This window comes from Artemia sp. Qi Xiang Cuo, chromosome 14, assembly GCF_049724085.1.
Source record: "Artemia sp. Qi Xiang Cuo chromosome 14, ASM4972408v1, whole genome shotgun sequence".
Lineage (NCBI taxonomy): Eukaryota > Metazoa > Arthropoda > Branchiopoda > Anostraca > Artemiidae > Artemia > Artemia sp. Qi Xiang Cuo.
In genome coordinates, this window is record NC_142807.1 from 19,225,808 (window position 1) to 19,240,532 (window position 14,725).

Below are 14,725 nucleotides of genomic sequence, written 5' to 3' on the forward strand. Positions count from 1 at the left end.
CACTGGTTAAATTTTTAGCATTTTGCCTCTTCTGAAGGAAACATGCTAAACAAATAAAAGTTTTACTTAAACTTAACTAAGTTCCCTATTTTATGCTATTTTCAAATATCATGGTCAGTTTTCTGGCAATACACCCCTCCCACCTGGTGGTCCCAGATATTTCTAAGAAGAAAGCTGAAAAGAAAAACTAAAACAATGAAATTCTTACTTTATAATATTTAGCATGTTTCTGTTAAGCAGATTATCATGTCTCTTTCAGTTCTTATTGACATTTAAAAATTATTTCAAATAATGTATGCATTCATGACTTTGTTGCTCTTACTCAGGCATAATTAAATTTTTTGATGTTGGGAGCACAGAAACTCATGTTAGCAAAAAAGAATGATGTCATCATGGGATTCAATACAACAATGGAATATGTCATTAGGGCTATATCTGGGACCATCAGAGAAAAAGGAGGTGCATTGTCAGAAAAGCAACTATGATATTTAGAAATGGCATAAAATAAGGAATCTATTGGTACTACTATTATTTTATTAGTATCTTTCCTTCAAAAGAGGCCACCCATTAGATATTTACCTGTCACTACACTAGTCTTGTGGTTAACCATGTACTGTGGAAACTAAAGTTGCCTTGTAAAAATGAACTAAATGATGTGGGTATTACTTAATGATTTAGCATGGCAGACCAAAAAAAGAGGGAAGAAACAAAAAAAATCTAAAACAAATAAAACAAAACCCACTAAAAAAAATATTTATTGGATTCCTAAGAATCAACAAATGAACAAATTTGAGCACTTGAAACGTTTTTTTAATGAATATATATGAAGGAATTGGTGAGTGATAAACATATAAAAGCACTGAATTCAAATTATTGACAGTTTTTTTTACCTAATAAACTGGCCCCAGTAACACTATATATTTATACTACTTCTGAAGGAAACACTAATAACAAAAAAATAAAGCTGTTTCATTTCCCAATTGTGGTCTTTCCAAATTTACCACTCCAACAATGAACCCAGATATAGCCCTAGGCTGTATTCAAAACTAAAGAAACACTGCTAATGAAATTTTTACTTTATTATATACAGCAACTTTCTATTTACAGCAATATAGTATACAGTACCTTACCTTAAGTTCCATTGTGAAAGCATAGAAGCATGGCTGTTTGTGGTAAACCTGCCAGTTATTTCTTCACAATTTGGTTGAGGACTCAGGGCCATCCCTTTGTAGATGCCACTGCTGTTGCTCATACTCACTGTATACACCATGCTTAAATAATGCCAGGGTTTGAGGTTGGATAGTTTTATTGCTTAGGGAGTTCATTGTGGAGTAGAGCAACATGGTTGGAGGAGAAATGGTTGCATTCACCATGGTTGGTAGTTTTCCCAGGTTTTGGTTGGGGAATAAGCTTGAAGTGGGATTTGTTTTTAGATAGTTTAATACTGTAATAGCATCATCTCTTTTTGTACAGTTGGTAAGGGTTGGGATTTTTAATGCTTAAAGCCTCTCATGGTAAGGGAAGTCTCAGATTCTATGGCATTTTGTTGGCATACCATTAGACACTCTTAAGGAATTGTTTATCTCCCTTGAGTTGAGGGGAGACAGCTTTTTTTATGATGTTTTGGTTATGCTGTATTTGAAAACATTCTTTTGATGGTGCCAAAACGTGCTTTTGCACTTGAAACAGCTGAGAGAATATGCTGATGGAACTTCAGCTGAGAATTGGCCCTGGCACCCTCCTCCATTGCTGTCAAAGAGTTGCTGGCAGATCTTGGGTTGAGCCCTGAGTACTGTTGTTTACAGTTATTTGTCCCAAGGTGCAGAATCTTGCATTTTTCAGCATTGTAATCTAACAGCTGCCTTTCTAACCAGTGTGCTAAGCTATCCAGATCTTCTTGCAGGAGGGTTCTTGCTTCAGCAGTATCAGTTGCCCTTGCAAGCTTGGAGTTGTCCACTTAAAATGGAATTTTTTTTTGTGCAATCAGGGGCTTTGTTAATATAAATGTTGAAAAGAATCAGGCCAAGTCAAGTCCCTTGGTATACTTTGTTCTTTACTATTTGAGGATTGGAATAAACAAGTGAGCCATCTGAGGTATAAACAGCTACAACCTGCTTTTCATCTGCCAGGAAGGCTGTGACCCTATCAATAACTTTTTCATTTAATTGCTGGCTACCCAGTTTAAGCTTCAGTCTCTAGCATGGGATCTTCTTAAATGCCTTACCCTATTCAAGACTATTTTTGGCTTTTCAAAATCAGCAACATTTCAATGTTTTCCCCCAAGAATCGGTTCTGCCTTTGAGCTATTAAATTAAAAAAAACAGGTTTTTTCAACTATTAGATGCAATCCAACATTTTAATTCTTATGCTGAAAAGCTGAAAAAGGTTGCCAAAAGCTAACATGCTTAAAAACATGGGCATTTAACAGGCCACAGTATCCCACATCATATAATGGTTAGGCCTTGGCTTGACTTGAAAAACAATCAAACTAGAAAAGTTTTTTTTTCAACTGAAAGTAATGAGCAATTTTAAAACTTAAAATAAACAAGAATTCTGCTTTATACAAGGGGTACCTCCCCTCCTCAACTGCTTGCTCTTTACCCTAAAGTTTAACTTTTTGTCCAAATTTCTCTAAGAAAATTTGCTGAAACACAAGTGCTGTTGAATTCGAAAAATAAGCTTTCAAAGCACTAAAAAACTTAGCTATTCCGGAGTTAAAAGGAGAAAAACACCCTTTATATATGGAATAATTCCTGTTTGTTTTAAGTTTTAAAGTTGCTCCTTACTTGAACACAGGCAGGACATTAACAGACCACCAATCATTAGGATATGTACTTTATTCATAGATGTCTGGAAGATGTCTTTCTTTTCATAATCTGTGTCAAATCATATGATTTTATACAAATATTGTTGGCAAGATCTATAAAATGGCAGATCATATGACATGTTTTAGAGTTTCTTTCAAAAGTATTACCTCAAAGTGGCAAGTCTGTTCTTGGTGCAATTCTCAATGTTTTCTAAAAATGGGAGATGAAATCCATGGTCATAACAATTTTTTGTGATTCTGTCCCCTAAGTGACAATTATCACAGCCATTGCTTACTCTATTTTGGCCTGTAAGTCCATTGATTGATTTCTTTGTTAGATTAATGAGAGTTGTACATTACAATCTGAATTTTTCAGATTATAAGGTTTCATATGTTCTTACAAACTGCATGGCAACAGTTAAAGAAGCAAAATCTTTTGGGATTATCAAGGTTGTTACTGATGATTATGAGCCTGGTTTGCTTGTTTGCTATGATGTTGTTCCAAAAGCCTAGTATATTGGAAAATTGTTTGCCAATGATCTCACCTTTTTTGATGCTATCTGTCTTTACAATGCTGTATGTCTTGAGAAAAAAGTAGATAAGGAGATCCTCAGTGTAGTGGAATTTCTCCACCTCTCATGCTGCTTTCACAACTGCCAGTCTGTAAGTCATCTAAAATTAAATTGCAATAGACAAACTTGATGTTTGTATTGTGCTGGTGATCACATATTCATCAAAGACCATCTACTATAGGTGGTGTCACCAAAATGTGTACAGCAGTGATTGTTTTTTACAGTTTCAAGTACTGTTTACTCCAAAATGCTAAGACCAAAAAAAGTTTAATTAATCTACTTAGTTATGGGGATCTTAAAAGTTTCAGTTTAATTTTCTAACATGGGTACTTTTGACTACAACATTTCATTTTTGGCTGTTATGTTTAACACTACTGAATTCAAGAAAATCTCAGTAAACCAAAAAGTCTTGTGGCTTAACATCTTGTACTTAGATAGCTTTATTTAATTCTATCCCAAACATATTGTAAGCCAACTGATAATTTTGTTGCTGTTAAGCTTGGATACACTGTTTTGACAATGTGTATATAAAAAAATAAAGATCCTTTTGAGACATTGCTGGCATATAGGGTGCCAAATCAACGTTTTAATTTCTGAGTCTTTTGGTTGGGCAACAAAGCCTGTTGCCCAACCTTGCTGCAGCAGGGATTGATTCCTGGGCTGCGTATTGTCAAGCAGAGCATCAATTCACTCTCCTATTACAGGGTTAGTGTATTTGCTTTGTGACAAAAAGGCTGTTTCTTTAACTAAGCTGTCTGAAGCTGTTTCTTCTTTGTAGAATTTACTAACAATGATTTTACTAGTGGAGAGTCATTCCTGACTTCAGTTGTAATCTAAATAGTCAGTTTATACAATCTGAAACACTTTGGATGTTCTTCCTGATGGTTTTCATCTTACCTTAACCAAAAATAAAAATGTCACAGCTGTCATAGTCATAATGTCTAGAAAATTTTGTAAATCATTTGCATAGGTTGCATCACATTCTAGCTTTGCTCTGCCCTTGCATCACTGGTTAATGCTAAGTTTGCAAAGAGGATGCAGAGGCAATATGACTGCCTATGGGCAATCAGCCCACGCAATTATAGTGCACCTTTGTTTAGCTTCAAGTCCAGTACTAGATGATTTGGTCTTATGATCAGAGGTTTTGCTTATATATAATCACTTAGGTGTTTTATCGATCAGATTATCAGCTGTTTTGCTTATATATATAGATATATCAATATTTTTACTTCCAATATTTGATACATGGATTTCAATATTTCTGATCAGTTTTTGGCTCAAACTAATTTTACTCTTCGTTTTGACAAAGTTCAATAACAAAAATTGTAATCAAAGAGTGTTTTGTACAATTTTATCCGAACTTTGAAAAGTATAAAACAAACTTCGATGACATAAATATATATCACAGAAACCTAGATTACTCTGGCTCAGGATAAAGAAAAATAAACTATTGGCTATTGTTGGCTATTCAAAATAAGCAACAGTTCAATGTTTTCCCCCAAGAATTGGTTCTGCCTATCAGCTATTAATTAAAAAAAAACAACAACAGGTTTTTTCAACTGTTGGATTACAATCCAACATTTTAATTCTTATGCCAAAAAGCTGAAAAAGTTTGCCAAAAGCTAATGGGCTTAAGAACACAGGTGTTTAACAGGCCATGGTATCCCACATCATATAATGGTTAGGCCTTGGCCTGATTTGAAAACCAATCAAAGATCAAACTAAAAAAAAAAGTTTTTTTTCAACTGAAAGTAAGGAGCAACTTTAAAACTTAAAATGAACAAGAATTAGGCTTTATATGAGGGGTACTTCCCCTCCTCAACTGCTCACTCTTTACTCTAAAGTTTAACTTTTTGTCCAAATTTCTTTATGAAAATTTGCTGAAACACAACTGCCATTGGATTGGAAAAATAAGCTTTCAAAGCACTAACAAACTTTAGCTTAGCAATTCAGGAGTTAAAGAGGGGACAGCACCCTTTATATATAGAATAATTTCTGTCTGTTTTAAGTTTTAAAGTTGATCCTTACTGTCAGTTTATTTTTTTTTTTAATTTAATTACAAAACAATTTTGTTACAACAATAAGAGAAAAATAATAAAAGCATCATCAACTAGATGCTAAAGAAATCTATCCAATAACAGGCTATATTATCTGGTACTAGCAACATGATTTAAACAAAAGAACAGTTTTACACAATTGGCTTGGCACAACAAACTAATTGACAAATTGTGTGGACGTAAGGCTATATAGCCCTAATAGGTTGTTTTAATACATAAATACATTCTTTCAAAGAAGAATTTTGGAATACTATTGTGGAGACCAATTTGAATACTGTCAAGACATGTTGTTGTAATGGATGTTGTAGTACTCAAAAGAAGAAGAAGACTATACTTGTTTGTTCTGATATAAGTATGTAAAATGTTAGCCCAAGTGTACCTATGCCCCCGCAGATGTGGACGTTTCTAATAGACAACCATCTCAATGAGAATGATCAAACGGTTTTCCTTTTGGAAGACCACCAGAATCCTAGCCTGTTGGTAAAATGGGCTCTAACTGTAACTGAAAGAAAAGTAGAGCTACATTAAACTAAAAAGAGCAGAAAGATGCCATGTAATAATTCCTGCTTAAAACAAACACAAGATTTAACAGTGAAAAACATAGAGAGATTCTACGACCAGTTATGAGGAATAAAATAAACACAAGGTCAGCTAACAAACTGAGACTGCAATTGCCTACTCCAAGAACAAACCGTTTCGCCAATTTGTTTGTTCCTTTCTACATGTCAGTGTTTAATAAGTTATAGTCTCGTGTTTTTCTTGTTTTCGTTGTAAGTACTAGCGCAATTTAGTTGAAATTTTGATTCTAAACTATGACTGCTTGTATGAATAAAACTATTCTATTCTTTATTAAGTTGAAACTTTCAGCATGTGCTGACGGGGATATTGAATAAAACTAAATGTACTATGTGCATGCTACTATGAATACTACAACTATTACTACTATGCAAGCTAAGTGTATTATGGTGAAACTTTCAAGCAATATTTAGGTAGATGTTGAAATAAATCAATACGAACTTAGAGCACATAGATTTACTATGTTCATACTCTTAACACTACTACTACGATTGCTGTAACTAATGATGCTAAGAGTGTTCAGATGAAACTTTTATGGAACGTTAAGCGTGAGTGTTGATTAAATGAAAAAAGTGTATGCATGTATGTTTTAAAAGAACATATAAGCAATATAATATGAAGCATAGCGCTATCATCGATAACAATAAAATAGAAAATCTCAAAGGAGCTATTCCGATTGGAAGCTCAAAATTCTAGTGCCTTTTTTAAGAGTCAAAAGTGATTGGAGGGCAAGCAGCCCTCCTCCCAAGCCGCTTTATCTTCCAAACCCATCCAATCAAAATTTTGAGATAGCCATTGTATTGAGGATAGTTGAATGGTCTAGTAACTATGTCTCTAGAGATATTTGATATAGCCACCCCCTACAGTTATGCAATTCGTACATTATGCTTTAAAACTACATGTTGCATCAAAGACTACATTAAAATGAATAATCAAGTCAGACTTAAAACAAACAAAAATTACCACTGAATATTCCTTCAAAGGTTCAACTGGGTCCTCTAAATGGTTAATTTATGTCCCAAAGATATTACAGCCCCACTCCCCCCCCCAAGGAACTTCATGGAGTCCCCTGAAACTCTCCTAAAAGTTTCCACTGAATATTCTAAACTGCTTCAGAGACGTTGCTCACATGCCTTTTTGACAACCTTGCTGCACAAAGTGATAGTAGCTTTTAATTTATCTAGCTACTTAACCTTAAAAAGTTCAAATAGATGGCATTCAATTGCAGCTTGTATATAAATACAAACTGGCATGACAGAAGGGCAGTACATAATGCACTTTTTATGATATTTTTGGAATTTTTGTCATGTTGCTAAGTGTCTGTAATTGACTGTCCAGATCAACCCTAGGTCAAGGTTAACTCTAGTCTGCCCTATTATAGGAATCTATTTTGCCTAAACAGATTTATGTAAGGATTTGAGACTCTAAAGGATTGCAATTCTCAAAAGACTTGCTTCTACAAATTGGGGAAACTCACCAACTGTATTAGGAATTTTTTTTTACAAACAATTTATAAGGCCAAAAATATAGTATGGATAGTTGCATACAGCCATCCCAATAAAAAAAAGATGTATACATTGGAAATAATCCAGAACAGGGCACTCAGAATGGCTCTTGGCCTTTTACACACACGCTTCTAGCAGAAAATCTAGGCAGCGGAATCAAATCGGGATTGCATCTTGGCAAGCTTTTTCAGTACTCTATCTAAACTTTTCACTGGATAAATGCAGGTTGATTCTTTTGAGTTGTCTCCTCCATGGAAGTTTTGTCCGCCAAATGTCAGCCTCGAGCTCATACAGGACAAAAAGGAAAATATCCCACATCATCTAATAAACGCCGAATTTTTAAGAAAAAAAAGCTACAGGGTTCAAAGATCATCTACATGTTTATACTGTTGAATACCTAGTAGGGAATAAACCCACCACAGCAGCAATAATCCCACACACCTCTCTGACTATTCAAAAGCCTCTTCCACTGGACTCTTTAGTTCTGATGGCTGAATTGGCAGCAATAGTTAAATCGCTGAAGGCGGTCAAAAATATACCTTCCCCTTTGCGTAAGGTAGCAATCTTCTCGGATTCTCAGATTGCTCTTAAACTAATAAAAACTTTAACCTGGAATTCAAAGGACTCTGAAATGCAGGAGATAAGAGAACTACTTGATTTTTTATCCAAGATTGACATTGCAGTGGCTTTCCACCATACTCCTAGCCATGTAGGCGTCAACTATAGCGAAAAAGTGGACAGTCTAGTTGTAGTGAGAGCAAAGTCTATCAACCCACAACTTGCTCGAAAGTACTCATTTGCACTTAGAGATGCAATTAGAAACTGCCATCCTTATAGAAAGCCCCCTCCTGCTCAGGTTTCAATTTTCAAAGAGCCTGAAAACAATCAGGTCGACTTCAAAATAAAATGCTTAGTAGTAATACCAAGACAAGAAGAATACAGACAGAAGCAAAATAGTGACCCAAATTGTAGACTCTGCAACATGACTGGAGAAACCTAGCAACACCTTATCTTTGAATGCATGGTAAGTACTCCTGGAATTTATAAACTGTATACCCAATTTCAAAAATATAAACTTCTACTAGACATTAACCTGATTGTGGATGCACCTTTACCAGCTTTCATTGAAAAAGTGTTTTACAGAGAGTCAATTACTATCTCAGAAAAATTAGATGTGCTCTGAGAGAAATAAATTGTGTATGTGAAAAATAAACCATGTTTGAGAGAAATGTGCTATGAGAGAAATATATTGTGTTTATTTAGTCTATTGTTAACTTGTGCAGAGGAGAGCTAGAGCAAGCAGGAAGAGCTGTATTGGTACCAGCCGGCCTGTATACTTTAAACTGCGGGGAATAGGCAGCTTCGGTACTTGCTTTTTCTGCAAGCCAATCAAATTTTGTATTATTTCTTGGAATGTATTTAAATCTTGTTTTATGTGTTTTGTGCAATGTAATATGAATGTGAAAATGTGCTATTGAAAACCAAAAGGAGCCCGTTTAGGATTTCAGGTGCTTTTTTTATGAAGAAGAAAAAGAGACAAAATTGGGTCAGCCATTTCTCTCTTCTCCTGAGACCAAATTTGAATTTCTCCTGCCCAATTATCCTCCATACACAGTGTCTTCTGATTAGTCTCTTCCCCGTCCCTTTTTCAATTCAAAATTATAAATTCACTTGACCAACGAATGCTCCCTCAATGTTTCGACTCAATCCTTTTTGTGATTCCCAAGATATTTTAAAAAATAAAAAAGTTGCACTTGGTGTATTTGAGTTACTGAGGTGTGTGTTTGTTTCCAAAATAACCTGGACTTGCAGAGTGCCTTTTGACTTTTTTCAACACCCCTTTCAACTTCCTGAAATTTTCAACTTAGTACCCTTAGTTGTTCCTGAGATGCTGCTGATATGCCTTTTTGACAACCTGAATACCCATAATGGCTTTGATTAAGGTCAACATCCAACCGCAACATTTCCGGAAAGTTTCTATTTAGTGCTCCTTACTGTTCCTGAAAATTACAGATATACCCTTTCTTTGGACAACCTGTATGCACATAGTGTCTTTAATTTATTTTCAACACGGAGAGATATTGCATAAATTCCCTTTTTGGCAACCTGGACGGGCATATTGTCTTTTGATGTAGTTCAACCTACCCTGAAAGTTCTAACTTAATAATGTTTGCTGTTCCTGAGATATTGCATATATACCGTTGCGAAAACTAGGATACACATAGAGTTTTGTGATTTAATTCAACATCCTCTCAACAAGCGCTTGAAATTTCCCCTTAATGCCCTTAGCCTTCTTTGACACCCAGGCCTTCTTGGACATACATACCTGCCTTTCGCAATAATAAAGCCTATATTTAAACAATGGGGAACTTGCACAACTTACAGCCATTGCCACATGAGCTGTCAGAACTACGACATCCCTGTAGAAATCTTCTTCAGTGAATTGGGGTAGGTAGGAGGAGAGGGGGATTTAACTCTCGCATAGACCAGCCTCCCTTGGCTGCTTAACTGCTGCCTTGTTTAGATATTTTTCTTGGAAGTTTTCCTGTCTACTCATATTTGTGTTTACTTGCATAGCAATTTTTTTTGTCTAATGCTCTGTTTGCAAATATGTGTCTAAAAATGGGCATTATCTGAATTTCTGAGCGTTTTTAGCACTTACAGGAGAAGTGCTTGGAAGTTTTCCCGTCTCTTCATAAATGTATTTACTTGCATTGTATTTTTTTTGCGCAATGGTCTCTTTGCAAGTATGTGGCTAATAATTAACGGTATCTGAATTTATAAGTGCTTTCATTACTTACAGGAAACATAATTTCTAATTATGAATCCCATATTTTTCTGTTTTTATGGTGAGGTGAAGCTGGTTATAACCACTAGATGTAGTGAAGTGACTTGGTAGGGGTGAGACTAGCAACCTAAGTTAGGGTCCTAATGACTATGGGTAATGTCTTAATCTATAGGTAGCCGAATCTAAATATAAGGAGACGTTCCTGCTAAGCTTTGCCAGAAGAAAGATATTAATTATTGATAAATTTTAATTGACTCTAGACAATGACGATAAAAGTTAATTGGCTCTGAACAAAAAAGGCAAATGTTAAATGACTCTGGACAACAACAGTACAATGTTCTTTACTCTAGACAACAGGATATAGTGTCCCAACAGATTAAAGATACAATACACAGCTTAAAACCATAATAATTAAGTACACTTACGTTAATTCAAAGCAATCCAAGTTCTGGCAAGGACCAGAGGTCAAAGATATCTCAGAGCAAAAAAGTAAAGGGCAACAGGCAACTGTTACTTAAATTCAATATGCATAACCACGTACAAAGGGAAATGAGTATTCCTCAATTCCAAATTTCAAGCCACACGTCCTCTAGGTCTGGTTAGTGTGGTTATTTCAAAACTTAGTAACTTGCATTTTTTGTCTTTTAATTTATTTTCTTAAAATCAAATTATGACTAGAAATGTCGGCTTACCACATTTTCTTTTAATGAGATTTTTAACTGTAAAATCTTTGGTTTTACTTACCATAACCTTTATTTTTGAAAGTATTTGGCTACTCGTAACATTATCTTGATTTTTTTTTTCAATGCATAAAGGTATTTGCTGCTTACAAGTCTTGGTTTGTTTTATCTCCCTATGTATAAGATTGTTAGCTGTAAAATATTCTTTTGTAATTCTTTTTAGGTTGATAAATGTCATATAATGATAAATAGTGTCTTTATTTTTACATCTTTTCAGTACTTGGAAGATAATACATTTGGCAAGTATGAGTACTGGATTTGTTTCTGAGAAAGAGATTGAAGAAAATCGCAAAAAAAGGCAAGAAGAGTGGGAAAAAGTAAGAAAGCCAGATCAGCCCCTTGGTAAGTGTTCATGCATCCCATAAAAAACTGTGGAAGGGGGGGGGGGAGGGTTCCAGCCCTTTTAAAAAGGTGAGGGCGTAATCTTAATTACTAGATTATAAACATACTAGTATACTATCACAGAGTTTTCAATGATATAGGTGAGGTGCTCTCTTTTACACTTATTTGTGATTGTAGGGAAATATTCAACTTCCATTCCATTCCTTTCTGCTTGTTTTATCTTTCTTTTGTTTTGTTATTTGTCTTCAATTTTTCTCCTTTATGTTGTTTAAGCTGCCTGTATACCAGTGTACCGTTGAAGAGCAATGCTAGATAACAAAAAACATATTTTTAGAAACACCAATCATTGTCTTTTTGATGTGCTCTTTTTCTTTTTTTAACTTATTTCATCTTTTTTGTTTTTTTTAGCTCTTGCTGTTGTTTGTCAATTCTGTTTTCCTCTACTTGAATCTCTAATCACCGTCTTTTTTTTATTGTTTTTTTTTTCCTATTTTACTTCTTTCATCTCTCTTGGGTTCTGTTATTTATGTTTAATTTTTTTTCAAATTTTCTCTTCTATCATGCCCAAGTTGCTTGTGTACGAGTCTACCGTTTAAGAGCAATGCTAGATAAAAAAAAATGTGTATTTTCAAAAACACTGATTATTGTTTTTTTACTTTATTTTTTCACTTGTTTCATCTTTCTTGTATCTTTTATTCCCTTGCTACTTTTTGTAAATTATGTTTTCCTCTATTTGAATATCTAATCACCGTCTTATTTTAATTCGCCCTTTTTTCATTTTTTCACTTGTTTCATTTTTCTTGTGCTTTGTTATTCTCTTGCTGTTGTTTGTGAATCCTGTTTTGCTCTTTACTTGAACGTTTGTTCACCGTCTTTTTTGATTTACCCTTTTTCTTTTGTTTCAGCTTTCTTGTGTTTTGTTACTCTCTTGCTGTTGTTTGTGAATTCTGTTTTCCTCTTTACTTGAATGTCCAATCACCGGTTTTTTTTGTTTGCTTTCTTTCTTTCTTTTACTTCTTTGATTTTTCTTGTATTTTGTTATTTCTCTTCAATTTTTTTTTCAATTTTTCTCTTTCATGGTGGCTAAGTTGCTTTTGTACCGGTTTACCGTTGAAGCGCAATGCTAGATAACAAAATATATATTTTATTTTTTAATTTTGAGATTTAGTTTCAAATATAATTACGTGCAATTTCTTATCATAAGTTTTAAAGTAGTTTGAATATCTTGTTATCTCTAATTAAGCCTGACTTTTCATTATCCTTTTCAGAGGCTCCTGAACCAATTTCCGATAACCGATCACTTTATGATAGACTGAAAGAGCAGAAAGATAAGAAAGAACTAGAATGGGAAGAAGCACATAAGTTAAGTACGTACTGTTTTGCTGCTCACTCACCCAAAGGGAGGGGGGGGGCTCCTTAAGACGGGACTGAGAGCTTGCCCATGGAAAACTTCTGAAAAATGTTTGAGAGTCAGGATAGAATTCTCTAAAAACGTAAGGCTTTGGTCTACACTTTTAGTATTAATACTGGGGGGCGGGATAGTAGTATCATTCTCATTGCTACAATCTTTTTTTATATGTATACTAATAAATATTGATTTGCCCCTTGAAAAGTTTATTCGACCACGTTTTCAATAAAAATCTCATATCTTAACAATGGGGAACTTGCATAGCTTACAGCCCTTAACCCTGGGGACTGGAAGGGGGGTTGTCCAACCCGGATGCATTGTATGGAAGCTTTGGACTATTTTGAAAAAAATGGCTATATTAAAATTCCGATCGGATGCGTTTGGGGAAAAACGGTGTGGGGGTGGCTTGTTGCACTCTAATCACTTTTGACTCTTAAAAATAACTCTAGAACTTTTAATTTGTAATCGAATGAGCCCCTCTGGAGTTTATGAGACCCCTTCTTCAGTATGATGTGCTTTTTGTCAGTTTTTACATCTCCACCCAAACTCTTTCATAAACCTGGCGCGTTCAAGCTGCATACTTTTACGTTTTAAACCAAAATGATGCGAAAATATGCAAAGAGAATAACTTCTTAAAAAAAGCTTTTACTGAGACAGAATAAAGACTTAATATGCCTCAGATGTGTAAAATATCCTAAATTATTCTGTGTAATAGCCAGGTTCTGATTTTGGGCTGAGGTTTCCGATTAGGCACCGAAGAAAACTGATTTTTTTCCCTTGGCTAGGTGTCACCTCCTTCAGGTAATAAGAAAAGGTGTGTGCATAGGTATTTCCCTCGTCACCTTAACAAACGCAGACAGAAGGAGAGAAAGCACATCAGAAGGAGGTGAGTGGGTACAGAGAATGTAAATGAACAGAACAAGCGAATGAGGGAAAATAGAGAGAGTCAGAAGGAGGTTAATAATCGATAGATATTGAAGCCACATGATGACTTGCCCCTAAAGGATATTTTTGATTTCTCTTGGTGCAATAGCCTTTTCAACTAACATTCTGGATCCTCTGGAGGTTGCAAAGTGGGTTTTAAGAGCCTCTGTGTCAAGCAGGCGTCTATATTCGGCAACATGTGCCATGTTGCCGAAAGCGTCGATTTTTTTTTTGTCTGGTTTCTAGCTCTTGGCAAAATCAGAAACTGGCCTATTTTGTTCATATAATTCGTTATTGGCTTTCACCACCAGAAGATAAGCTGGCTAAAAATCAGAAACTGACGAGTTAGAACATATAATTAGTTAGAAATTTTACCACCAAAAGATAAGCTAGCCTAGAAAACAGAAACTGGCAAATTTCGTTCACATCACTAGTCGGTGGATTTCACTACCTGCATATAACCTGGCTAAAAATAAAAAAAACTGGTTATTTTTTTTTTCATATAATTAGTCAGTGGATTTCACCACCAGAAGATAAGATGGAAAAAAAAAAACAACAAAAAAAAAAAAACCAACAGAAACCATCTAATTTTGCTCATATAATTAGTCATTGGTTTTTACCACCAGAAGATAAGCTGGCTAAAAATCAGAAACTGACGAGTTAGAACATATAATTAGTTAGAAATTTTACAACCAAAAGATAAGCAAGCCTAGAAAACAGAAACTGGCAAATTTCGTTCACATCACTAGTCGGTGGATTTCACTACCTGCAGATAACCTGGCTAAAAATAAAAATAAAAAGATGATTTTTTTTCATATAATTAGTCTGTGGATTGCACCACCAGAAGATAAGATGGCAAAAAAAACAACAACAAAAAAAATAACAGAAACCATCTAATTTTGCTCATATAATTAGTCATTGGTTTTTACCACCAGAAGATAAGCTGGCTAAAAATCAGAAACTGACGAGTTAGAACATATATATAGTTAGAAATTTTACCACCAAAA

The 14,725-nt window shown here is 34.8% G+C and overlaps 1 protein-coding gene across 1 annotated transcript in view; it reads left to right on the forward strand.

Moving 5' to 3' along the window:
• LOC148944238 (PSME3-interacting protein) overlaps positions 1–14,725 on the forward strand; it is a 51,468-nt gene that overhangs the window by 3,986 nt on the left and 32,757 nt on the right. The window contains exons 2-3 of the mRNA XM_089100234.1: positions 11,262–11,386; positions 12,655–12,753. Of these exons, the coding sequence (XP_088956360.1) occupies positions 11,290–11,386; positions 12,655–12,753 (196 nt within the window). The 5' untranslated portion in view covers positions 11,262–11,289. The remainder of the gene's footprint in view (positions 1–11,261; positions 11,387–12,654; positions 12,754–14,725) is intronic.